General features: G+C 45.3%; 1 protein-coding gene across 4 annotated transcripts in view; it reads right to left on the minus strand.

Annotated features, from left to right (window-relative positions):
- Window positions 1–1543: 1543 nt before the first annotated feature.
- LOC135919117 (lachesin-like) overlaps window positions 1544–25382 on the minus strand; it is a 216384-nt gene continuing 192545 nt past the window's right edge. For all 4 annotated transcript variants that reach the window (XM_065452855.1, XM_070534570.1, XM_065452848.1 and 1 more), the window contains 6 exons: window positions 22019–22198; window positions 14043–14171; window positions 12876–13163; window positions 7034–7117; window positions 5211–5279; window positions 1544–1778 (listed from right to left, as the gene is read on the minus strand). In XM_065452855.1, coding sequence (XP_065308927.1) covers window positions 1696–1778; window positions 5211–5279; window positions 7034–7117; window positions 12876–13163; window positions 14043–14171; window positions 22019–22198 — 833 coding nt within the window. In that variant the 3' untranslated portion in view covers window positions 1544–1695. The remainder of the gene's footprint in view (window positions 1779–5210; window positions 5280–7033; window positions 7118–12875; window positions 13164–14042; window positions 14172–22018; window positions 22199–25382) is intronic.

Raw genomic sequence — 25382 nt, forward strand, 5'->3', positions numbered from 1 at the left:
AGCCTGTTCCCGCAACGACGGCGCGAAAACCACAATTTGCGCAGCGTATGACGGGGGAACGCTCTATCATTGAACAGAAACGACGGATGGTGTTTTTGGCAATTCACACTGGCAAAAGGTTCGCTCTCCCATTTATTTGGACTTGTTGTCCGTCGCTTCCAATCACAGGTGCCCACACTTCGCAGTTAATCAGCTCGAAAAGCGGTAAAGGTGCTAATGTCGCTTCTGGGTTCAAACTGGTTCAAGATTAACCAACTCGCTCAAAAACAAGTATTGATGAAGGATATATGTGACTCATAGAAAGGAAGGCTTACCATTCGAACTTGAAAGGCCAGGTTTCGCGGACAAATTTTCACTGAGGTCAACTTATACCGGTGTGAACTGCGGAAAATCTTGATCACAAAGGGACCTGTTCGTGTTATATAGTATGTCCCAGGCGGGTCGCACGAGGCCGCGGTTACGCCACATGCAGCTGTAGGATACGTGGCAGACGCATCGCTGTGGCGCCAACGTTTCTTTGGTTTCTTTCGGTACCACACAAAACTGCTCAAAAACCAGTGCGATAATAGTAACCAGCCCTGGTAGCTTAGTTGCTTTGGCGTTGCGCTGCTTAGCATGAGGTCGCGGATTAAATCCCGGCCTCAGAGGCTGGATTATATATGATGGGGGCGAAATGCAAAAACGCCCGTGCACCGTGCATTAGCTGCGCGTTAAAGAACACCAGGTGGTCAAAATTAAACCGTAGTGCCCCACTACTGCGCGCCTCATAATCAGATCGTGGTTTTGGCACGCAAAAGCGCTGAATTTCACTATAAGCGTATGCACATAAGGTGCCGTCTCAGCCATCGCTGCAGGAGCGGCACTGGGCGCGTATATCGCATTTGCGCGGTGAATTTGTGCGATGGTGGCACAATCGCGCGCCGTCATGATGCTTATGCCTCGAGGTACACCAGGTGCGTCAGCGTGATGGTTTGTAGCCCGTAAGGTACGTTTGTCAACGGTTAAATAAGCCGCGCGTACGGCTGCATCGAACAGTTCAACTACGTCACTTAGGCTACGCTCCTGGCGCAGCCACACGCGCTATATATGGGTGACACAGTACTGTTTTTCTCGACGTCTCTTCCCCAATTTACATTCGTATAAATTAAACCTGGCGCATGTTTATCCCAGAAAACGGGCTCAGTCCACAATGATGGTCGTTTGACGCCGCCGGCCCGTCCGTGCAGAACACGAGAGCAATGACGGCCACAATACTCACCGACATGACATGGGCGCCCGCAGTCATCGTGTTGGTTTACTCACACTCTAAGTAAATAAATAAATAAATAAATAAATAAATAAATAAATAAATAAATAAATAAATAAATAAATAAATAAATAAATAAAATGCCACCACTCTAAAAATGATTAGGACTGCGCAATAAATGATGAAAGTGATTCCTCATTGCCACCTTTCTCAATGTCCACGGCAACTCACGAATAGTGTGTAAACCGATTCCATCCGCATGAGCCGTGAACAGCGCGCTTTGATAACAAGAGAAAACACTCATCAATATTTTTTTAATAAACACTAAAACAAAAGATGTCGCCACACTGCGTCGTCGTCTCTATAGTGTCCCCGCACTGACGACGACACAGCTCCTCACTGCTATCCTCAGGGCCTCCGGGTACTGCTTGCACTCACACCGTTCTCTTTCATTTCGCGCAGAGAAGCACCAGTAGAACGGCCACGAGCCTCGCACGGGCGCCGTCCAAGACAGAAATGCCGCCGCTTGTGTCTGCAATAAAACGAAAACGAAAAAGAAATATGAGCCATTCCACTCTTTGAAGGCGGATGACCAGCGAAGCTGTTCAGCACACGACACAGAGGTGACATAGAATTTTAAACAAAGATACGAGCATATTTACAGTACTGATCGGTGGACATCATGACGATAGGTACGCACGAACCTTCTCGTGTCACCTCTGTTAATAAATGCGTCGGTCATGTAAGACTATGAAGGGCTCACACCATAGAGTTTCTAAATAAATACCCTAGAGGGAAATGTGGCGCTAGTGTCTATGGGGGTTCTCATGAGCGTTGCCTCAACCTACATGGGAATGATGGGAAGTACAGGCTTCGGATTGACTTCGATCTTTAGACTAGTGGCATTTGCTTCTGGCGCAGTAAACAAAGCTATACTCAAATATTTATCGCGTAAAATCTAATTCTATTTCTGCAGTATGTTATGTCATGTACAACACGCTACATAAACTTTGTATGAATTGAGATGAAAGTATGGTTTACTATGGTTTGTCACCAGGACACACCAGGGTATATGCATACTTGTGCGATTCTGTTTTCAATTTAACGCCAAAGAATAATTATTTATTCATTTTTGTAACAGCAAAACAACCGTGCATGTACTTATATAAAAATACTCACCAAGTATTTCTGGAAATACAAATGTTGTATTGTGACAAAGCGTTGCGCCCTTGAGCGGAATTCTAAAAGTGTCGTCTGCTACGACGCCTGCTCGCTGCAAACGCGAGACTTTTCTCGCAGACGACAGGCACTTGCGAACTCTCTCGCTGTTTCGAAAGGTTGCGTCGGCTGTCACGATTGCTGAACGTCTTCAAGTACTTTTAAGCACATCTGCTGCAGTGCTAGCTAGGACGCTAGTGGCCTCCTACGAGTGTGCTTCATCATATTTTATATTGGCGTACCGCTTCCGAAGCGTTACAGCGTGGCTTTGCGGGTACCCATTGTGCGACACTAGACTACAGCTCGGAAGCAGCTATCTTTCCTACCACAAGTAAGTTTGTGTTCTCAAAGTCCTAAAACACGCATGTCAATGAGCACATGAACGAGCACATAATGAAGCCCTCAATAAAATTTGATTTTCAAGCCACTAGAAGTACAACTGTATATGTCTTGTATCAGTAGTGCCTTCTTTGTCCTATTCTGAAGTTTCATAAAGCACGTAACGCTATAGTGTTAACCTAACACACTTAACCAACCAAGGTCCAAACACTCAAAACATGTTCTTTCAACGTTTATGATGCCGCCGCTTTCTCGTCACGGCTTCGACGCCACACCGCGACACAAGCATCGTCCCAGTCGCTGGCCCAGTGCTCTATCGCAACTCCGAGCAACATAACAAAGGCAGAGAGCTTTGCGTTGCACTGTCACACTGCAGGTTATAGCAATTGCGCTTGGAGCGAAACCAAAACTACAAAAAAAAATACTTGTAGACTAGTTCGCCAGTCAATAGAATGCCAATCCGAAGCCTGTACTTCCCATCATTCCCATGATGGTTGAACGATCGCAGCGCCAGATTTGCCTCTAGGTATACTAATATGAAACTCTATGGCTCACACCCTCTTGACCAATAGTTCATAGCACCGTAAATTAAAAAAAAAATTAACGCGGCCTTCCCATTACGAAAATAGAAGAGAAATGAAATTCTACGCTGGAATGATTAGCGGCAACGGAGTAAGCTGTGTAAGAAGACGACACGACGAACGCGCGAGCATAGGCACGAGCGCGTTCGAATGCTTGCGCCGATGGGCACAAACGAGCCAGCTATTGAAGAAGACGACGATGATCGTGCCACTGCTGATGATGATAGTTGATGCTGATGCTGATGATGACAACAGTTTCATCTCGCCAATGAATGAGCGGCAATGGAGCCAGCTGCGGAAGGAGACGACGATGCTCGATCCACTGTTGATGACGATAGTTGACGATGATGGTGGTGATGACGACGACAGTTTCATCTTGGCAATGAATGAGCGGCAATGGAGCCAGCTGTGGAAAGAGACGACAATGCTCGAGCCACTGTTGACTATGATAGTTGACGATGATGCTGATGATGACGACAACAGTTTCATCTCGCCATTGAATGAGCGGCAATGGAGCCATCTGCGGAAGGAGACGACGATGCTCGAGCCACTGCTGATGATGATAGTTGACGATCATGCTGATGATGACGACGACAGTTTCATCTTGCCAATGAATGAGCAGCAATCATCAATGAACCGATGACGCCTCGCTACTGTGGCGCCGTCTCGTAGCGGTCGTCACCGCAGAGCCCGTATTGCGCGGCACTACGCTTTTGTTCTCACGCTTTCGCCATACCCTTCTCCTGCGCTTTCCTACTGGTGCTCTCTTCGCTATCGTCGTCTGTCATTCCCCGCTACGCTCCGCGTTCGATCTTTCATCCTTCGCTGTGGTCGTTCGCTCGGTTGCGCGGAGAGACGACGCCAAGGGACGCCGACGCCAAACGCAGGAATGGGCGTTAGCTGCGCTCTAACACAACATATATGCGAGCGTTTTCAGTTGAGGTAGACGATACAGAAAGGCAAAATAAGTTTGCGGCAGTGTCTGTTCTCCCGGCAGCCGAGAGAACTTCTGAAACGAATTTCTCCCGGCACTCACCTCCTATTGGTTCTCGGAAGGTTAGGGTAGCTCAGGTGATATGGGGGCACACCTGCAGGCTCCCCTGCACACTTGCGGACAGTTCTTCTCGGCAGTTTGTCACGTGAATTTTGAGCACCAATAGGTGGTGAGTGCCGAGAAAAAATCGTTTCAGAAGTTCTCCCGGCTGCCGGGAGACTAGACTGTGCGTTGCCTAAATTTAAGTCAGTAAACAAGGAGGCCGGCGAATGGGCCTTTGTGGAGAGGAAGTGAGGGAGCTGAATATGTCGCAATATCGATGCCTCCCATTGCGAAGCTCCTCAGTGTGTGCGTGATCCTTTCGTCATTTCTCTGGACAAATCCGGCCTCTGCATGTGGCCACTTCTTGTAGGCACTAATGCATGGAATGTCTAGCTGACAGTCTTATGTGAGCCTGTAGCGGACTGGAAAAGGCCAGAAAGACGATAAAGCTATGGAATATTTATGGAAACGATAGAATTTAGTCGGCCTAACACAGTCTGATTGTGGTGTGTTGTGTATTGTGCATGCGGCATAACTCCAACAACAGCATTTTTCATGGGTTCAGAAATGGCGTTGTAGTGCTAAAAAGCTGCACTCCGAGTTGTTGGCGTTTAACCACTTGTGAAGTAACCGGATTGGCCCGAAACACCGCGTTTAACTTATCCTACTTTATTGTTCGGAGATGTCATTTACTTTAAAGGCTCACTCGACCATTGTCTCTTTTGTTTCTTATATTGACGAGCTTTCCTGCTGTTATTAAGATGAAACACATTTTCGCTCTCGTACTTGCCTTGTGGTGTACCATCCTGGGAGTCCTTGTCCTCAGAAAAGCCGTCTTCGGATGCAAAATATTTCCCATCTGAAGAAAGAAAAGAAAAACTTAGAGCGTCAAGAAGTAATATAAGGGCGATTTACAGAATAGCATAGTTATGTAGGAGAAAAACCAGAACAGTTAAGGTTACAGGCAACGACGTTATTACATAGCAATCAAAGCAACACCACGACATTACAAAAAACTTCATAAAACAACACAAAACTTAATATATAACTGTACGACATGTCCAAGAGCCAAAGAGCCGCCTCCGGCTTTATTATGCACCTTCTCCTATCATGTCAATAAAAAAAATAACGAGAGCGAATGATATTAAGCATGCATTCATGACTACAGGTGATCTTTCGCAAACTCTCGGTGACAACAGTACAAAGAAAATCACTGTTCAATAGATGATCTTGTTTCCCCATGCGGCTTCTTTCTCCGAGGCGGCATGCATCGTTGAGTTGAGAATAAAGTGCTGAGAGATGGACGCAAAGCTTCGAAAAAAATTACGCATCCTGGAAAGAAAGTGCATCTGCTCGCAATTCTAGACGCCAGTGGTATTTTTTTCTTGCCCTTGGCCGTGTACAGAACAAGACCTCGTGAGCAACGCGATCTCACATTGATGTTTTCCATAACCAAACGTGGAGTCTCATGCCAGGTGAGCGCACCACTGGACGCAACCATCCGCTGAGCTGGAAGCTATAAGGCTGAACATCTGAATAAAGCAAACGCCGTGTGCGCCTCCAACAAAACACATCTCGTAGGTCACTTTTGTTCTAAAGACCGTTGATTTCTATTTCGTTTATTGAAATTAAAGTAAAACGAGCAGATTTTTAAAAAAAATATGTTTTCCGACAGCCCAAACATTGTTGCCAAGGAGACTGGCGTGAACGGTGAGAAAACCGGTTGTAGCGCCTGTCCCCAAATCGCCCTTTTCCCGCTTACACGTATCTCAACATTGAGCAAAGCAAAGTTTGAAGAGAAGTAAAAAAAAAAGCAATAAGTGGCGACTAGGCACTCATTTAGATGGATATTTATAAACTCAAGAATGGCGACGGCTACTCCCTTTAACACAACACAGCATCGCAGGAAGAATTCGGAGGTTGTAGGTTCGGCTCCCACACTCGGTAAGTGATCTTTTCATCCACTTTTGTTTGCCTCAAACTTAAACACATATTTAATTCAAACTGAAAAAGGACGCCTAACTTCAGCTACACTTTCCTTGGCTTCATTGCATGTACGTTGCCTTAACACGGCTGATACCAACAAAAACTTGTGTTCGTCGATTCCCATTATTTTCCTCGCTGAGTTGTAGCAAGGGTCTTAACCACCCGTGATGTGAATATTTAAATTAGGCTGTGAGATTCATTCAGCCAATCGTGTTGCATTTACTGTCTCCGTCGAACGCTGGTACAGTGATGGGTGGCCGGTTATTAACATTAATTTATGAGTCTTAACAACCAGCGTGGCATTTTCATTGCGGAATGTTTGTTTCTCTTCCAATTACATGTGCACGTTTCCTGGTGTGAATACACCAATAAACAAGTAGAAAATGTGGTGCTTATTGTATTGTAGCTTTTGACCGCCTTGCTTCGTTCACGTGGTGGTTACGGTAGGAGCAGAGAAACTTCCGGCTTGGCACTCTCACTGCTCTTACACGGAGTGTGCAGACAGATCTGACATCACCATAAAAGTGGGCGTACAACTAGGGCTGGCAAAATATGTTTTCCTATCTAGGCGTTTGAGCGAAGCCTATTCAATGCACGAAAAAAGAAAGAAAAACCATAGTTGCTCACCGTGGTAGGAACTGCGGCCATAGGGGTGCCTATCCGCTTGTTGAGAATCCAAACTTTGCTGTTGTCGGGAATGCGGTGAAAGCTCTGCGCGGAGTGGAAAAATGATCAGGCTTGATAGAGCAAAATTCATAACGCAAGGACTCGAATACACGAAGCATTTCTTTTTCTCACAAAATGTCAAGGTGACATAAGCTTTGATCGAAACCACTTTGATCGAAGGGGAAAGCCTTATAAAACGTTGTTTACTAATTATTTATTATTTTCTTTCTACAATAGTCTTCGGTCAGCCTTTTCTTGTTGCGGCCTAATGCGCTTACGATAAATCTGTTTGATTCTAGGTTCAGCCCATTAGGCGGGATTGGCAAAACTTAAAGGCCTCAAACATTGGCCTGCTTCCCAATACATATGTTCTGCGGCTCCTAATATCTTAGCAATGCATTAAGTGCAGAGATTGTTAGTTGTAATACCGGTCACTGGAATTGGAATTACAAGTTAGTGTTTGATATCGGTTAATGGGAACTGTTAGTTACTCGTCTTCATACCGGTGCGCAACAGGCGGACTATGCAGAAGAAAAGTTAGCTGTCGCTTTTTCTCTCTCTTTCTCTCTCTCTATAAGTATATACATATATATATATATATATATATATATATATATATATATATATATATATATATATATATATATATATATATATATATATCAGTGGCGTAGCCAGAAATTTTGTTCGGGGGGGGCTACGCCACTGGCCCCGTGTGTGTGTGTGTGTGTATATATATATATATATATATATATATATATATATATATATATATATATATATATATATATATATGGGGCCACTGGCGTAGCCAGAAATTTTGTTCCAGGAAGCTTTAGCTCGGGTGCTCCTATTTAAATACATGTATAAGGGGAATTCGTTTTTCCCTGCAACCACTTCGCCAAATTTGAGGAGGTTTGTTGCATTTAAACGAAAAAGTTTAATTCTAGTGACTACTGGTTTCAAATTTTGCATTTAGGTGGTCAATTATTTATTAAAAATTGGCCAAATCAAAAATTTTCAGAAAACGAAACTATCAAGTTTAAAACTCCGTGACTCAACAATGAAAAATGATATCACAATTCTGTGAATTGCATCTAATAGTACATCTACAGCGGACAAAATGGATATGTTACACATGAATCTAAAAAAAAATTTAGTATTGTGGAATTACTGCTTGTGCCGAACCCTTGTACACAACGTAACCAATTCACGTAAGATACAAATTGACATAGCAAACTTGTCCGCTTTGACTGTTATAATAGATGCCGTTTACAGAACCACAATGTCTGTTCTTCATGCATAGCTATTAGTTTGTAAACGTCGTGCTTCTATTTTTTCAAACTTTCGAATTTTTCAAAATATTTTAAACAAAATTCAGGCCCTAAATCGAAGTTGTGTTTCCAACAGAACTAGGATTTAACTTTCTCTCTCAAATGCAACGAATTTCAACAAAAGCGATTAGCAGGATTATCTAAGAAAAGCGTTTCTGCATTTTACAATTATTTGAATAGGCCGCGTCGGATTGGGCCCGAGCTAAAGCTTCCTCTTAAACAATTTGTCAAGGGATCAAATCCATGAATAATAACTGCATTGTCATTGCCAAAGATGCTGCAAACGAATTCTTGAACGCTACACATAGTCAAAACAACAAAATATGTATTTTTTCATAAAAGAATATACTCGTATGTGCCAAAAATTTTGCCCAAAATAACTGGTATCAATGCTTCCATATTTTTGCCTATCTAAGTAAAGAAAATATCACACGAACTTTAGAACTACATCAGTTCGAAACCACAAAAGCAGTGCATGCCACTGATATGAAAAATTAAAAGGCAATGAACTGAGCAAGTTGAGGACAAATATGTTAACGAAACTTTGTCATTCAAGAACCGTGCTTACATTCTAGTATATATGCAGTGGCCAGTGAAAAAATCTCAATGACGCTGTAATTTGTTTTATTGTATTACGCAAGAGCAACTGTCACCGGTCGTGTATCGTGAGTAATTGCACCGAAATCATAGTCGCAACAGAGGGCACGTATAAAAAGCAGGAATTCTGCAAGATATACGAGGGCAAGTCAAATGAATGTGAGCCAACAACGGGGTACTTTATTTAAAAGTAGCCTTCATGAGAATTTAGACATTTGTCCCATTGACTAAAGAGTCGCGTGATTCCCGTCTTATAAAACTCCTTGGGTTGCTGCTTCAAAAAGTCTGTATCTGGTTCCCTTGAGCTGTTTTTTCGGCTGCCCCAAAATGTAGAAGTCGCAAGGTGATAGGTCTGAGCTGTCAGATGCTGAAGCGTTTCCCACTTGAATTTTGCCAGTTTTGTATTAACCACATAAGCGACGGGGGGACAGGCATTGTCGTGGAACAAGATGACCCCATTCGTCAATTTTCCACATTGTTCGTTCTTGATTGCGACACACTGCCGCTCTGGCGTTTCACAATATTGGAAACAATTGATAGCCTCTCAAGATTTAGCAAATTCTATCAGTAATGGACCCTGACGACCGAAAAAAAAGTCAGCAGCACCTTTCCAGCGGAGATGATGGCCTTTGCGTTCTTTGGGCGTGGTAAATTCGAATGTTTCCACTGTAAGCTTTGCCGTCGTGTTTCAGGCTCGTAGTAGTGGCATCAAGGTTCGTCCCCGATCACAAATGCAAACAAGAAGTCGTCATCCTCATTATGATACCCGATCAGATGAGTCAAGGCAGCGCGAAACTTCTCCGTCTTCTCGCGATGGATCAAAATCTTGGGGATCCATTGCGCACCAAAGAGCCGATAACCGAGAAGCTCATAAATTATGGCGTGAACCGAACCGTGACTGATGTTCAGACGGTCTGCCAGTTCATCGATGCTTATGCTCCCTTCTTGTTTCATCAGCTCATGAACCTTTGAAATTGTGTGGGGGGTGATTGCACGATGGTTTTGGCCCGGTCTTGGAATGTCTTTACAACGTCCTTTAAACCGTTTGCTCCAACGCTTCACAGTGCTCAATGAAATGCCGTGTTCAGCGTAAACGGCAGCCATACGGCGATTAATTTCTGTTTTGGAAACACCTTTTGCTATCAAAAACTTCGCGACACCGAGCTGTTCAACTTTTGAAGTGTCCATTATGCGACGCAACCATATTCAACCCAGTGTATGAGAGCATTAAAGAACAGTTATCTTCACACCTGCGTGTCACTTTTGTAAATGGGACATGCCGTTCTCCTACGCGCATGCCTCGCAGATAATGAACCGAACCATTATTGCGCGGTTAGGGTAGGCGCATTTTCATTTGGCTCACCCTCGTACATTAGAAATGCAAAGATACAATGGGATATACAAATGCGAAAATACGGCTTGATAAAGGACAAAAAAGTGTCACTGGAAACAAAGTTCACTTCATGTATACACAAAACCTGGCAACAAGATATTTAAGTATACGTATAAGTCTCCAATGAGTCTATGTATGTAAGAAAAATTAACTGTATGTAATGCGTAAAACAAGGCAAATAACCATGTTGCACAATCATAGATTCAGAGAATCCTAGATTCCGCCCCCATTCCATCCACTCTCCCCGATGTATTGCGAGCGACGGAAGGCGGCGCGCTTGCTCCCCGCTTTTCTCCTTTGCGCACACAAGACTGAGCCACCATCGTCGGCTCACCCATTCCACCTCCCCTCCTACGCTTTCACTCGCACATACAGCATGCAGCGCGTGGTCACGATTTTGTCACCCTTGGACTTTATACGAAACATGAGGGCGACGGCGATGGCAGGAATGCGCCTGGCGTGTCCATATAATAGCTTTTGCAATAATATAATAAACGTATCCGGAAACTGAAGCGTCCCGTCGCCCATTACTTAACGCAAAAGAAGTATCAAAATCGAACTTTCACCATGCGACAATTCGCTGCGCCACAACAATGTATTTTTTTTCTGTGGGGCGGAGGCACCGAAATAGAAAAAAGAACGCATAGGAAAGTATGTTGCCTACACCGGGCACCTAATGGGGCTACGGAATTAATACCGAAGAAAACATGGGATGATTGACCCACTGAGAACCATACGCATACTGCTCAGTATCCTACACCGGCGAAACAAGACTTTCCGGAAAGGTTCCGCTCAAGGAACGCGGTGCAATCCTTCGAGTCCCCGCAGTGATGGCGGTGAGCGACCTTTGTTTCTTTTTTTCTCGTCTGCTAGCCAGAAAGCTTCCAAAACTCTGTCAGGTGAAAATCCACTCGGCCAGAGCAAACCGAACGCCCACCGAAGTGCACCGCACGGTGGTCGGGGCCATACGAGAAAAACATATGCCCTATGGCTCGCTCTGGCAGCCGCGGGTAGGGTAGCGAGAACAAAAAAATTGAAGAGGCTCAATGTGTCCTCGGCGAATAAAAGTCAAAGTAGAAAAAATAAATAAGAACGTAGTTACTTTGGCTGGCTTTAGTGTCTTGACATGGATGTTCTGACGTAGGTTAAAAAAAATGTTGATATTTTTTATGTGACATGACGGCACAAATGAACCAACCCAACGCATCGTCTCATCGGACCTCGCTGTGTGCTTTGTCAACTGGTCTGCTAGTGTGTTGATTTGGCTTGTCTCGTTGTATGTTCCGATGTAAGACTTTAGAAAAGTCAATGGACTTTTGGCGTCAAATGTTTATAACAACATTAAACCCACAAAGTTCCGCAATTGAAAATTTAAAGCACAACTTTGGAAATGTCAATGCACGTTTCACATCAAGAGCTTATGAGATTTATACCCATAAAGTATCGCAATTGATATCCATGCGCTCCATAGATTCCGTGGCCTCAGTGAGATGCCGCGGCGAGCCCGCTCACCAACAAAGCGCCCTTGAAACTTTGTCCTCGGATGGGACTGCTTGGCGTTATATGACTGCCGGTGTACGGGCTTGCCACGAAATCCAGCCCGAGTTCGCAATCTTCGCTGTTAAATGTCTTTTCGAGCGTCAAAAAGACATTCTAGACAAAATCCAGAGTGATTTCCGGCGCCGGGAGTCGCTTTGGTCGGCGGTGCATGGACAGCACGTAAAAATTTCGGGGGGGGCTGAAGCCCCATAAGCCCCCCCCCTGGCTACGCCCCTGATATATATATATATATATATATATATATATATATATATATATATATATATATATATATATATATATATATATATACAGCCATTGTCTCAATCAACCTTAATCGGTCCGTACACCTCCCACCCAGCACCATTCCCCCTCCTCCTCTTATACACATACACTCTTCTTTATCGGCGATCTGACTACCAATGCATTCAGTTCAAACTAGAAAGATTGTGTGACAAAAGAGGTGAAAAATTCAGTTCAAAGGTAATCTGCCAAAAGGATAAGATAATGGCTTCGTTACAAGCTCAATCATATTTGTGCAAGCTCAATCACTTTGATCACTGTTCGTGCTCCTTGATGCCAGTAAGGCGATCATTCGAGTCATAAAAGTGTGGATGGGGTAAGACATTGACGCAGAAAAACGAAGACACTGGTTAGTTTGGCCCCTCAGTATTTCCTGCGTTTCATCCAAACTCCACGCTTTCCTCGAGGAGCAATGTTGAATCCTTGCTTGCAGAGGCCAGAGTCTCTGAATCGTGTTCTCTCATACGAAACCAACAGGGACCTGTCTCACAAAGACTGAAAGCTGGGCTGGGGCTCCTCTGCTCTCCTGCGAGAGCACTGCTTGCGGATCGCCTCACCCAGAAGCAGTTTTACGAGCCTCTTGTGACACAAGTCGCGAATAAACGACAACCCGCTCCGCAAGTGACAGGTAACGCACCGTAGAGCTTGACCGAGCCTTCGGTGGAGCCGAGCAGGTTCTCGGAGAGGCAGCGGTACGCGCCGAAGTCCCTCTCGCGCAGCTTCCTGACGGTGAGCTGCATGTGGGCCTTGTAGCCGCCTTTGCGCACGCTCAGCGAGTACTTGTCGTTGTCCAGGAAAATCTTGTGCGTGTCCTTGGCCCAGTAGTTGACGGCCGGAGGGTACGCCTCGCTGTGGCAGTCCAGCGTCACGTTTGCCCGCTGCGGTGCGCCCACGAGCTGCAGCGGGATCCAGATCACCGGTGGAACTGCGCCAGCACCGCGGTCGCCAATGAGCACTCCCGTTTTCCCGTCCAACGTGCGCGCTGCTGTGCAGCCGAGAAGGCCACGCAGCTATTAATGCGCCCCCATATTTTCCATACCATAGTATCATGTGATAATCTGGCTTTACATTGAAATATACCTGTGTGTATACAGGTATGACCATGACCACATGAGAATATTGATATGGGGCATATGGTGTATCGTACGTTTAAATAATTTGTTACATGAACGTTCGGAAGATGTATGAAGTTTTCTATAAATAGTTATTTCATTCATTCATTCATTCATTCATTCATTCATTCATTCATTCATTCATTCATTGAGCGATGAATTGATAACGTTTAACGTCCCAGAACAACATATGGGTTAAAAAAGACCCCGTGTTTATGGACTTGAAATTTGGTTTGGCTACCAGGAGTTTTTTAACCTGCAGCCAATGCTTCGTTCACGAGGCTTGTTTTTATATCCGTAACGAATAGAGATCGATTATTGAACCTGCAGCATGGTACTCAATATAAATCAACATAGCCGATCAGCCATCGCGACGAGCATATATGAGCGAGGGAGAGGGGGGGGGGGAGCAGTCATGTGGATACATTGGTCTATCGCAGAACTTTTGACAGGGTCTTTGCAACGCGCTATACTTATTTCTGACTTTTTTTGGGGGGTGAGCATTTCAGCTACTGCTTGCCCGCCATTGTGCTGCTCAGATGGTTCAACCAGCCGGACGCTTGCATCTTTCAGAGGCAGGAAAACGTTAGGCCATACCGGCTTGGAATTTAGTCTGCCTTTAGTGGAAGCCTGCCATTCTGAAGGGAAAAAAGAAGACATAGTAGTGGCTCACAACGAGAGCGCAAACTTACAGTGCACGTGCAGCATGATCCTTCGGCTGACGGGCGAGGGCACGTTGTTATTGGCGATGCACAGGTAGGCGCCCATGTGTACCCGGCTCACACGAGTCACAGTCAGGAACTCGCCTTCGTAGGTTTGAACTGCGTGGCGGGAAGATGCACAGCCGTAAACAAGATGACCTTACGTACATCAAGGAGCCCGCTCGTAACAGATAGTTTTCGCTTCTGTGATGTCTCAGCATGGTGCAGCATAGTGCAAGATGTGAACGTGTTAGGTAGGGTAAATTGCAGTGGTCATAGGTTAGTCAGGTCTAGGATTTCCCTTGATATGAAGAGTGAAAGAGTAAAATTAGTCAAGAAGAAATTGACCAACCTGGACGCAGTAAGGGTAAAAGCAGAGAAATTCAGACTGGTGCTTGCAAACAAATATGCAGCTTTAGAACACAGAGATGAAACTGTAACTAGGCTGATTTTAGAAGCAGTAATTGAAGTGTGAAATAAGTCACCAAGGTAACCAGTACGTAAACTCTCCCAAGTAACAAAGAACCTTGTAAAGAAACGACAAGCATGAAAGTGTCCAACTCAAGAGATCAGATAGAATTCGCCGAACTGTCAAAACTGATCAATTAGGAGAATTTTAGGGATATTCGAAATCATAACGTTAGAAAAATTGAGGAAGCAGTAAAAAGTGGACGCAGCATGAAACTAGCGGCAAGAAAGCTTGGTGTAGGACACGCCAAGATGTATGCACAGAAAGATAAGCCGGGTAACATTAGAAATTTCGAAGGTATAGTAAAATCAGCGAAAGAATTCTATGCCAGAGCAGCCATGCTACCTTTATTCGAAATAGTAATGAATAGGATACAGAGGCTCCTTCTATAACCAGCGACGAAGTTATAAGGGCCTTGCAAGACATGACCCGGAAAAAAGCGGCAGGAGAAAATCAAATAACAGTCGATTTAACCAATGATTGAGGAGCTATCATGCTTGAAAAGCTTGCGGCCCTAAACCCAATGCTTCTCAGCTTCAAGTGTACCATAGAACTGGAAGAATGCCAACATTATACTAATGCACTTGAAGGAAGACATTAAAGAATTGAAAAAGTATAGATCCATTAGCTTGCTTTCAATATTGTATAAAATATTCATCAAGACAATTTCCAATAAAATAAGGGCGACACTTCAGTCAACTAAGAGAACAGGCTGGCTTCAGGAAGGAATATTCTACAATGGATCACATGCATGTCATCAATCAGGTAATCGAGAAATATGCAGCGAACAATCAACCTCTCTATGTGGCTTTCATAGATTATGAAAAAGGCATTTGATTCAGTAGAGATACCAGCAGTCAAGGAGGCATTACGTAATCAAGGAATACAAGAGGCATACGTGAATATTTTTGGAAATATCTACAAAGATTTCACAGCTGACTTGGATCTCCACAAGGGAAGTAGAAAGTTACCTATCAAGAAAGTGATGAGGCAAGGAGGCACAATCTCTCCAATGATATTCACTGCGTGCTTGGAAGAAGTATTCAAGCTATTAAACTGGGTAGGCTTAGCAGTAAGGATCAACGGCGAATATTTCACCAACCTTCGGTTTGCCGATGACATTGTTCTATTCAGCAACAATGCATACCAGTTACAACAAATGATTAAGGACCTTAACAGAGAGAGAGTGTAAGAGTGGGGTTGAAGAATAATATGCAGAAGACAAAGATAATGATGAATAGGTGGGCAAAGGAACAAGAGTTCAAGATCGCCAGTCAGCCTCTAGAGTCTCTGAAGGAGTACGTTTACCTAGATAAATTAATCACAGGGAACCCTGATCATGAGAAGACATTCATAGAAGAATAAAAGTGGGTTGGAGTGCATACGGCAGGCATTACCAGATTCTCACTGGGAGCTTACCACTATAATTGAAAATAAAGGTGTACAATCGCTTCATCCTACCGGTGTGCTAACATATAGGTCAGAAACTAGGAGGTTCACAAGGAAGCTAGAGAACAAGTTAAGGAACGCGCAAAGAGCGATAGAACCAAGAATGTCAGGCGTAACGTTAAGGAGGGAGACAAGAAGAAAGGGATGTGGATCATAGAGCAAACGGAGATAACCGATATTCTAATGGACTTTAAGAGAAAAAACAAGAGCTGGGCTGGCCATGTAATGCGTAGGATGGATAAACGGTGGACCATTAGAGTTACAGAATGGGTGCCAAGAGAAGGAAAGCGCAGTCGAGGACGGCAGAAAACTAGGTGGGCTGATGAAATTAGGAAATCTGCAGGCGCAAGTTGGAATGAATTGGTGCAGGACGGGGGTAATTATAGAACGCAAGAAAGGGCCTTCGTCCTGCAGTGGACGCAAAAAGATGATGATGGGTATCACGGTTATTATTATTATTATTATTATTATTATTATTATTATTATTATTATTATTATTATTATTATTATTATTATTATTATTATTATTTTGTCTAGAGGTGTATGTCTATTTATTGCCTATCAGTGCGGTATTTGCAACACATTCGGATGGCTAGCCAGGTCTGAAACACGAATAAAAGACAAGAAAATTAGGGCCATTGAGCAAATTCAACTAAAGAGAGAAAAATTATAAGGTTTTGACGCAGACTCCTGAATTTGTTTGTAGTATATACTCCACTCTTTCACTATGCCTGACAACGATGATGTCGGCAGAAATTTGGCCACAAGGCGTCACCACTGAGCACCTCGCGACGCCGACGCTGCAGCTGCGCTGTCTTAGCGGTGCTCCAATATCGCTCGGAGACACCGCGCCAACACAACCAATTTTCCTTTCTCCGGCGCTCACTTTTCAACGAGACGATTCCGGGGCTACCTATTACAAAGAAATGTGGCAAAGAAAAAAGATCGAGAGCGAGAGAGAGAAGCGATCGTAAGGCAGAGCAGATACAGGGACCAAAAGTGACGCCTTCCGCCTGTAGAGGCTCGATCTCGCGTAAGCCTCACGGTGATCCCGAGGTCAAAACACCGTGAAACCTACACCGGGTCTTCTTGCGAACGGGTGAGCAAGCAATCTATTACGGCAGCCCCAAGCTCAGCAGGTTTTGCTTCCCCCGCAACTAGGAAACCCCCATTTCTTTCCTTTCGTTTTATCGTCTCTTAGCTTTGGGGATGGGCCGCTGTTTCGCGGCGCATTCTGGGAGGAAAGCTGCATCTGGAGCGTCGGGGGCCGCCAGTGTAAGCCGGTCGAGCCGCTGTCAAGAAATCGGCTCCCCTCGGCGCTCGTCTCCCGATACCTCAGCCTGTTATTTTTTTTTTTATTCGCTCCCTCCCGCACCGGTTTCGCACACAATCTGCTTGCGTTCTTTGCTTGTAGCGCTTCCTCGTCTTCAGTCCGCACCGTAAGTGGATCGAAGGATTATGTCCTTTTCACTTTGCACCCAGTTGTACGGCTGCCGCTTATTGACACCCGTTCGTGTCGACGCCAGCGGCGGCGGCGGCGGCGGCGCCCTCCGCCTACGCACCGGCTGACTCCCCTCCGTCGACGAAGCTCCAGCGGATGCTCGCCTGATAAGGGGCGCGCTGAGGGAAATAAGTGCAGGGAAACGCACGCGCCAGCGACGAGGTGCCAATTGGTGGCGGCGCCCTTTGTTTGTCATCGAGTCGCGTGGTGCTTATTTTACTTTGTGATAGAGTTTCCAACGAAATTTATTAGACGGAGAGTTGCGATCGTTCAGCTATCATGGGACTGATGAGTATAACGCGGATTTGACTAACCATCTCGCTTGTGGCTTCTTACTTACGCCTAGCCTTCTTACTGGTGGAGTTATTTATCATGCATTCTCTCTCTAGGTCCCCACGGAGGCTTAGTTTTCAAAATACAGTGAGGCAATACGTATCCTTACACAAGGTTGCAAACTGTTGCATTTATAAGGCAGTAGTTTGTTCAAAATGATCGATTTGTAAAGTGAAAAAAAAATTCCGTTTGAAATTAAAAGGACAAAGTTTAGGTAAACGCATGTCCTGCACCGTCATTGCAATTCTGGCTGAACCAGCATACTTGTAACTCCCGTAGTTGCTGTAGTGTCACAGTTTCTTTTAGGAATAATTCGTAGGAAACTGTGTTTACTACTTCCGGCATTTCTTTTCTCTCTTAAGCAACGCGCAATCAAGCTATGGGCGGAAATTACACGGCTGATATGTGTATGAGTTTTTTTGCAGAAAATTTTGACTAGTTCCTAGTGGCGGTGGCGATTGTGGTGGCGGTATGTTGTAGCCGCAGGAGGGTACAGCCCGACGATCAAGGCCGGCAATTGTTCCGCCTGAGCGTCTCTTTCGCTGTCACTGGGATACTTACAACCTGTTGAAAAAAACAATGTCTCTTAGATAAGGAAACAGTAGTCGTGAAGATTGCTTAAAGGCTATCCTTTCGGATCTTCCCGCGACTAAAGGTGTTGCAGACACGCATGTGGGAGACCTTTCTTTTGTGAGTTCTCAAGAAGGGTGTCGCTTCAGGCTGCACTATGTGAAGATTATGTCATAGTGTGTTAAAGATAAGTAAAGAAAGCAATCTACAATAACGTTGTGCATGTGTTTCAGTAGGTTTCCCTAGACGAGAATGAAGCGCTGTATTTTGCGCATAGGCTGCACCTTACGAAGTGGCAACAATACTGGCAAGAGATGTCCACCTGAGGTTTGGGTTCGTTAAGAGCATTCTGTGTGAAAAACATATATCTTTATCCCTATATTGTTTCTGTACCGTCTGAGAGAAATAGAGTATAGTCTAATGAGATCGACTGGTCGCCTCCATCTTTCTCTATGTCCATCTTCTGAGTCCGAGTCGGGCGAATCCGGAGTTTTTTGAGCCCACTGGCAGAGGACAAACCCACAAGCCGCACGTGTCACCCGCACTCGGGGGAAGAAATGGGAGAGACGAAACCACGTGGCTATACAGCAAATAATCCAATTTCGCGTCGAAGCCAAGCCAAAGCTCCCGACGCTGCCAGGAAAAACGGCGGACGTGCCGATGGGACGAGCGTTTGTTGGGACGCCAGCACGCAGTGGCTGGGGTTCCGTCTCCAACAGCGGCGACGCCGCGACGCTGTGATGTGATCACATGACAGGAAACGCTCTCAATCTCGACGGCTGCTCCGACGACAGGACTCGGAGCGCCTGAGGGGGCTGGACGCTGAATGAGAGCGATCGAAACAATTCAGCCGAACGCAAGACCTGCGCTTTCTTTCCACCATTTCAGGACAATACTACTCGTGAGAGAGGTCTAGAGCGCTTCGATACGGCCAGTCGGGGATACCACCGGAGTACCTTCAATAATTTGCGCGAAAAATTAGTGACTATAAGTGATAATGTAAGTGAGCGGCGGAATGCTTCTCTAAGGCTATTTGCTTTATTATAAAGGAATGGTTCGCTTGAAGTCGTACACGTGTTGCAGTGAGGATGTCTAGGCAGCGTTCGTTCTTTCATCGCATACTTCCATAGAGAACAGAGTCGTTAACCAGCCCAGCTGTAGCGGTACTATAGATTGCTATGCATATAAACCGATTCGTCATATGTGTGTTGTTTTCAGCGGCGCGTGGAAGGCGACTGCCGTCCACCTCTCCCGTAGCTTCCACAAGCGGAGATGGCGGTGGTAGAATAAGAGGGCTGTCGTACCTGAACGCTTCCACCACAGCGTGTGAACTTTCAGAAGCCCAAACGCTCTCATGCGACAGCACGTACGTGTCAAACAGCTTTAAATAATCAACCACTATGCATGCAATTTTGGAAGACAGTGACAGTTAAGCGACCAGCGACAGGTTTTGACGTCGTGGAGAGTCATCCGTTGCTTGTCGAGTTGTTGGTTTTTCACTAGCCAGGAACTACGGTCTTGTCGCCTTTACTACGTGCGGTGGCGTCGTCGGTTACCGCGCTGGATATATCGGGATCGCGCAATAACGTGGCAGCAACCAGTCCGTCCGCTCCGATCTGAATTCGCTCTTGCTACTTGCTCTCTGGAGCCCTTGTATTGCTCTCCGCCGGGAGAGAGAGAGAAATAAATGGTAAAATCAGCCCTCTCTTCGTCTTACCTCACGCTGGTCACAAAGTATTGGCGACGGTTTGTCGTTATTATTTAGATCAGCTGTTTGTTTTGACGACTACTAGGCCTGAGACACCACCGAGAGTCCGGGAAAGTGCTTCAATTTCTACGTACCAGATGACACCGCAGCACCGCACGCTGTAAAGCCCATCATTGGCATGCTGACAACATGGAACTCATTTTACTGGCGAAGGCAGCATAGTTCTCAAGGACGTTCCCCAGCTCCTCTTTTTTTTGTGTCTTTGCTTTATTTTTCCGCTATTCGTTTCATCTTTCATTCCCATTTACCCTTCCCTCAGTGCACGGTAGCAAACTAGAATCTCTTCCGGTTAACCTCCTTGCCTTTAGAGAGAAAGAGAAAGAGAAACGGTGTGGACACCGTTTCTCTCTCTTTCTCTAAATCTGGTACACTCTCGTTAAAATGTTGGCCTCGCGGTAAGTATGCGAATTTTTTTTCACGGGCGGTCGGTCTAATTTATTTGAACAATGGAGCTTTGTCGCAACTTCTTTCACGACGTCGAGTCGATTTCGTTGCCCCACACCACGACGCGAAAGCACAACAAAGCATCCCTGCGGCGTCTCTTGCATATCGCGTGTATGTGGGTGTCATAGCTGGCGTTCGGCGACAAACACATCTCTCAACACGATTGCGCTTGTACAGGCGCCCTTTGTATCGGCGCGTTTGTATAGGAGGTGACAGTCCGCCCGTTGGGAACCATCGACCAAGAAAACGGGCGAGAGAGCCGGGCAAGGCTATTCGGTTTACAAGCAGTTACAGACCCCCCCCCCTACCCCCCCCCACCCCACACACACACACTCCAAGAAAAAGAGAGAAAGAAGAAAGACTTATATGATGAAAATCTAATCAATTGAACTAAAAGATGGAGAAGCATAATTTTTTCAGACGTTGGCATAAAAGGCGGACTCGTGATATCGATAGCATCGTAATGACTAAAGTAGTCCCACCTGGTTAACCAGCTACGCATGAATGCACACGCGAAGTACACAAACGCACGAATACGCGCACGCACGCAAGCACACACGCACACACACAAATACAAACAAACAAACACAGCAAAAGATATCAGTACTAATTCGAAGGCAACGCTAAGTATTAGCATGGCTAAACAGATGCACAGACCCGACGTATTAACAATCAACGAGGCAACGCACAGTATAAAACAGTACACTGTAAGAAACGAAACAGCTTTGACAAACAACAGCCCATTGCCATGCTGTATGTCACGTAACAAGTCCCAATAAGGGTGTATTATTAAGTCCCATGTAGGAGCACATCGGGGTAGCCCCAGGAAGAGTCTTAGTGTTCGATAATTTATAGTTGATTCAATGCTGAAGTTGAAGTTTTGCGTTGCTTATTTTAATACACAGTTTATACTAATACATTTATCAAAATATATTGGCCTCCCAGGCCACACACACAAAGAAGCTTACGCTTTAATCTGGCAATAAAAATCACACGGCGTGTACGCTGACAGTACATAACAACAAAGACGATGTCGACAACGACAACAACAACAAAAACAAATTCTTGCTAGTCGCCATTCCATGCGGAACTAACCCATAAATCAGCCGCTGTCAAGTTAAAGGTTGCATATTGCGCTACGTTTGTCATGCATACTGAGCAGCTTTAGTGCAAAGTGAAAGCCGAAATGTCTCACGTAGTACTCTTCAACATCTTCTCTATCATTGTCATCATTTGGCGCACGGAGAATGTGTTTTACTCCAGTGAGACTATCGGCTCCTTAATTGCAAGTGACGTGTGCACAGTCTCGGCTAAGAGGCAGATGTCTCTTTCAGATGAACTGCTTTGTCATGCCGGCCATTCAGTATTTGCGAGACCAGAGCGAGATAACGCAGAGTGCAAACCACGCGGAGCGAATGCGCATGCGCGCTTACCCAGCGTTTGCGTCTTCTTTCCGTTTTTCCACGAGCCGAGCGGGATGGGCTCGTTGTCCTCCCGACGCCAGGTGATGGCAGGCCGCGGGTAGCCTCGCGCTTTGCAAGTTAGCGTCACGTTCGAACCCTCGCGCACCACCACGTCCGAGCTGCTTTCTTCGACCACGATGTCTGGCGGCACTGCGGAAAAGCCATTTGCGTCAGTGCGGCAGCTGTCTGACTGTAATAAAATTCATTCATTCATTATTTATTTATTTATATTCAATAATATTGAAAATTGAGTTTCTCTTTCTTTTATTTTTCAGGACTCAGGTTCAGCTGCAAAGTGTTTCCGTGTGATCAATGATGAGCGGATTACTCGCGCAGTGCGCAAAAACTAAGATATTGCTTTCTCAGGCGACTTCGTGAAGGTCTTTTGCTTGAACGTTTGAACTGGTGTACCTGAATAATTGTGACAGGGTAGAGATAGCTCGCACTCGTTACTTTTATGGTCCAAATTACGTAAGCGCTGAAAAATCCACCTCTATACTACTGGTTCTATACTGAAGAATTCTAGTTCACACTATGCCCTTGTGATCTCAGCTGTGAATCCGATTATCTGAAACCTCGACTGTCGTTCAGTGTCTGCTATTCACTCTTTCATTCTTGCGTACCATTGTATCTTTCTTATAAGTGACATTAATCGTAGGCCCGTCAAATCGTAGGCCCGTCAAGTTGCTGCGAGCAACTTTTCCCTTAAATCCCCCATAAATTGTATATTTATGGAAATAAAGGCATATTGTATTGTAAACCTACATTCACTCCTTCCGTTTAGTTGATGCCTCAGTATCGGTAATTTTAATCAATCTAATCGAAGGTCTCTAATCTAAATTCTGTAATCAACGCTCCCCCCTTCAGAGAACACATCATAACATCATGCGCCGCACTCCTTCCGGATCCTTAATGCTCTTCTCTTGCACCACCCTTGCTTTCCAAAATAAATAATTGCGAAAAACAAGCCCCGTTATACGGCTAACTCTCGTCCGCCCAAGCTCGTGTGGGGTGGCGTAGCACCCCAAAATGCATCATAACATCCCGCCGCGGCCCCCCACTTGTTCTCGGTTAAGGCAAGCCGCATGCTCCTGTAGCGCCCGCTATACACAGCGCCTGTTTTCCATCAGCCGAACGCGTCTTAATCATGTTAATGGCAGCTGTAGCAAGGCTGCCACGGTTCTGCCCTGTTGCTGCTGCTGCTGCTATGTATTTTTGTTTTTTCTGCTTCAATGCCGATGCCGGCCGTACTTTTATTGACTTCAACCCATAATCGGATTGCGAGGCCGAGCGAACACGCGGTGATCAGCAGCGTCGTAGCTGTAGCGCTTCTGTGATTCGAGACAGTCGACGTCAAGTGCCGACCACTTTTAATGCATCTCTTGATGTAGGCCTACGCAGTGGAGTACATCGCAGTCAGCTTTCTCCGTCTTTTCTTTTTTTCTCACGGCGTGTACAAAGGTGGAGGCACTGGCAGGTAGGCCGACCAACCTATGGCTATGCCCCTGAATATTTTGTAACACGACAAGAACTTTAGCGCGTCACAAAATCTGGAAATTAATCTTAGTAATTTGCTCTGCTTTCACCGCAATTAATGAACCTGCTAAAGCACGGGGTCCCCACTCACAATAGCAACACAACACCTAAACGTCCAGTCGGCAGCAACATTTGCGTCCAGGAAAGCGCGTCAGTCGCCAGTTACCGCCACCTGTTTGAGTCATAAGCCATCATTCCAGGACTATCCTGGGGCTATAAGTTCTAGGGAAAAGTTTGTTTATCCTCGTGCTAGCTTTGTTTTTCATTAGTTACTTTCATGATCTAATTCTTGATTTTTGTACTGTTCTTTCTTTCTGCATTTGCATCGATCGATGTATTTAATTACAACGTGCATTCGTCAATAATATTTTACTGCTTATCTGAACGGTTTGTTTCATGACTTGCTAAACACTCGTTCGTAATTCTGCATTTACGCATTGCGCGGCAGTTTCATTTATTCGTTTACTTTCTGTTAATTGAATCACGCGTTTATTCTGCAATTTACCGATACTTTGTGCACGTACTTGTACTTTGTTGCTTAAGCCTTGCTTGTTTACTATTGCACATCTTTATACACTGTTACTCGCCGCGGTTGCTAAGTGGCTATGGTGTTAGGCTGCTCAGCACGAGGTCGCGGGATCGAATCCCGGCCACGGCGGCCGCATTTCGATGGGGACGAAATGCGAAAACACCCGTGTACTTAGATTTAGATGCATGTTAAAGAACCCCAGGTGGTCGAAATTTCCGGAGTCCTCCACTACGGCGTGCCTCATAATCAGAAGGTGGTTTTAGCACGTGAAACCCCATATATTAATTATTAATATTTACACACTGTTAAAGCTGGTCCTCCGGACAGTCCTGCTATGCGACTTTTGTCCGAACTTACAACATAGGTCGATATATATCACCTGTAGTCCAATAGGTTTTAATAAACCAAAATAAAAGGGAAACGTGGGCAACGTGATGCTTACGTGACTACGATCAATAACCCATTCATACCGGTGGTCCCACATGCCTATCGATAATTAAGCGCTCTCGCTATCACCATAGTTTCTGTACGAGCCCTGTGTCGTCTCGACTCGGTTTTCCTATCATCAGTTTTGTTTCTTCTTCCACGTCTTTCCATCTAGCTTCCGTTACGGCCATTTCAGTATTCATCTTTTTTTTTCTGAATTAGTACTGCTAAAGTTGTAAACTGTGTTTCTGACTACAATTCATTTTATCGTCTAGCCCATGTGATTGTTTCCAATTTTGTCGTCATGTTTCTACCCTGCAACAAAAGCCCAAGAATTGGCTTCAAGGTAAAAGTTTAACCTCAATATAACGCACACGGATACAATGAAATCTCGCGTGTAAAAAAGCAATGTAGAACGTTTCTCGCCGATATAGGCATGTTACGAACGAATGCTTAAAGGGGCCCTGAACCACTTTTTATCGAAGTGGATAAAGACATCTGAAGTGAATATAGGCTATTTCGGAAGCACTTTGCCGCAGAAAGTATACTTCAATGTGTTCAGCAGAAGCGGAGTTATCGGCAATCAAACACGGCCTCAGCTGTGCTCCCCTTTCTCCTCCAATGCCTTGCACTGCGAAGGCTACGGCGGAGACGTCACGGTGGCGCGCAGTTCAAATTTTCGATTTAATGCCTATGCCGCGCTTAACGTAAGCCAAACGCGGCTGTCCACAGAGAGCCGCAGTGCGCTTGGCCACTGGACTCGTCGCGGCACCTCGCGGCGGCTGTAGTGTAGCCGAGCGCAGCGACCAATAGCAGCCGCGTATTGGAGTGTGCTTTATGAGG

This window comes from Dermacentor albipictus, chromosome 2, assembly GCF_038994185.2.
Source record: "Dermacentor albipictus isolate Rhodes 1998 colony chromosome 2, USDA_Dalb.pri_finalv2, whole genome shotgun sequence".
Classification (NCBI taxonomy): Eukaryota; Metazoa; Arthropoda; class Arachnida; order Ixodida; family Ixodidae; genus Dermacentor; species Dermacentor albipictus.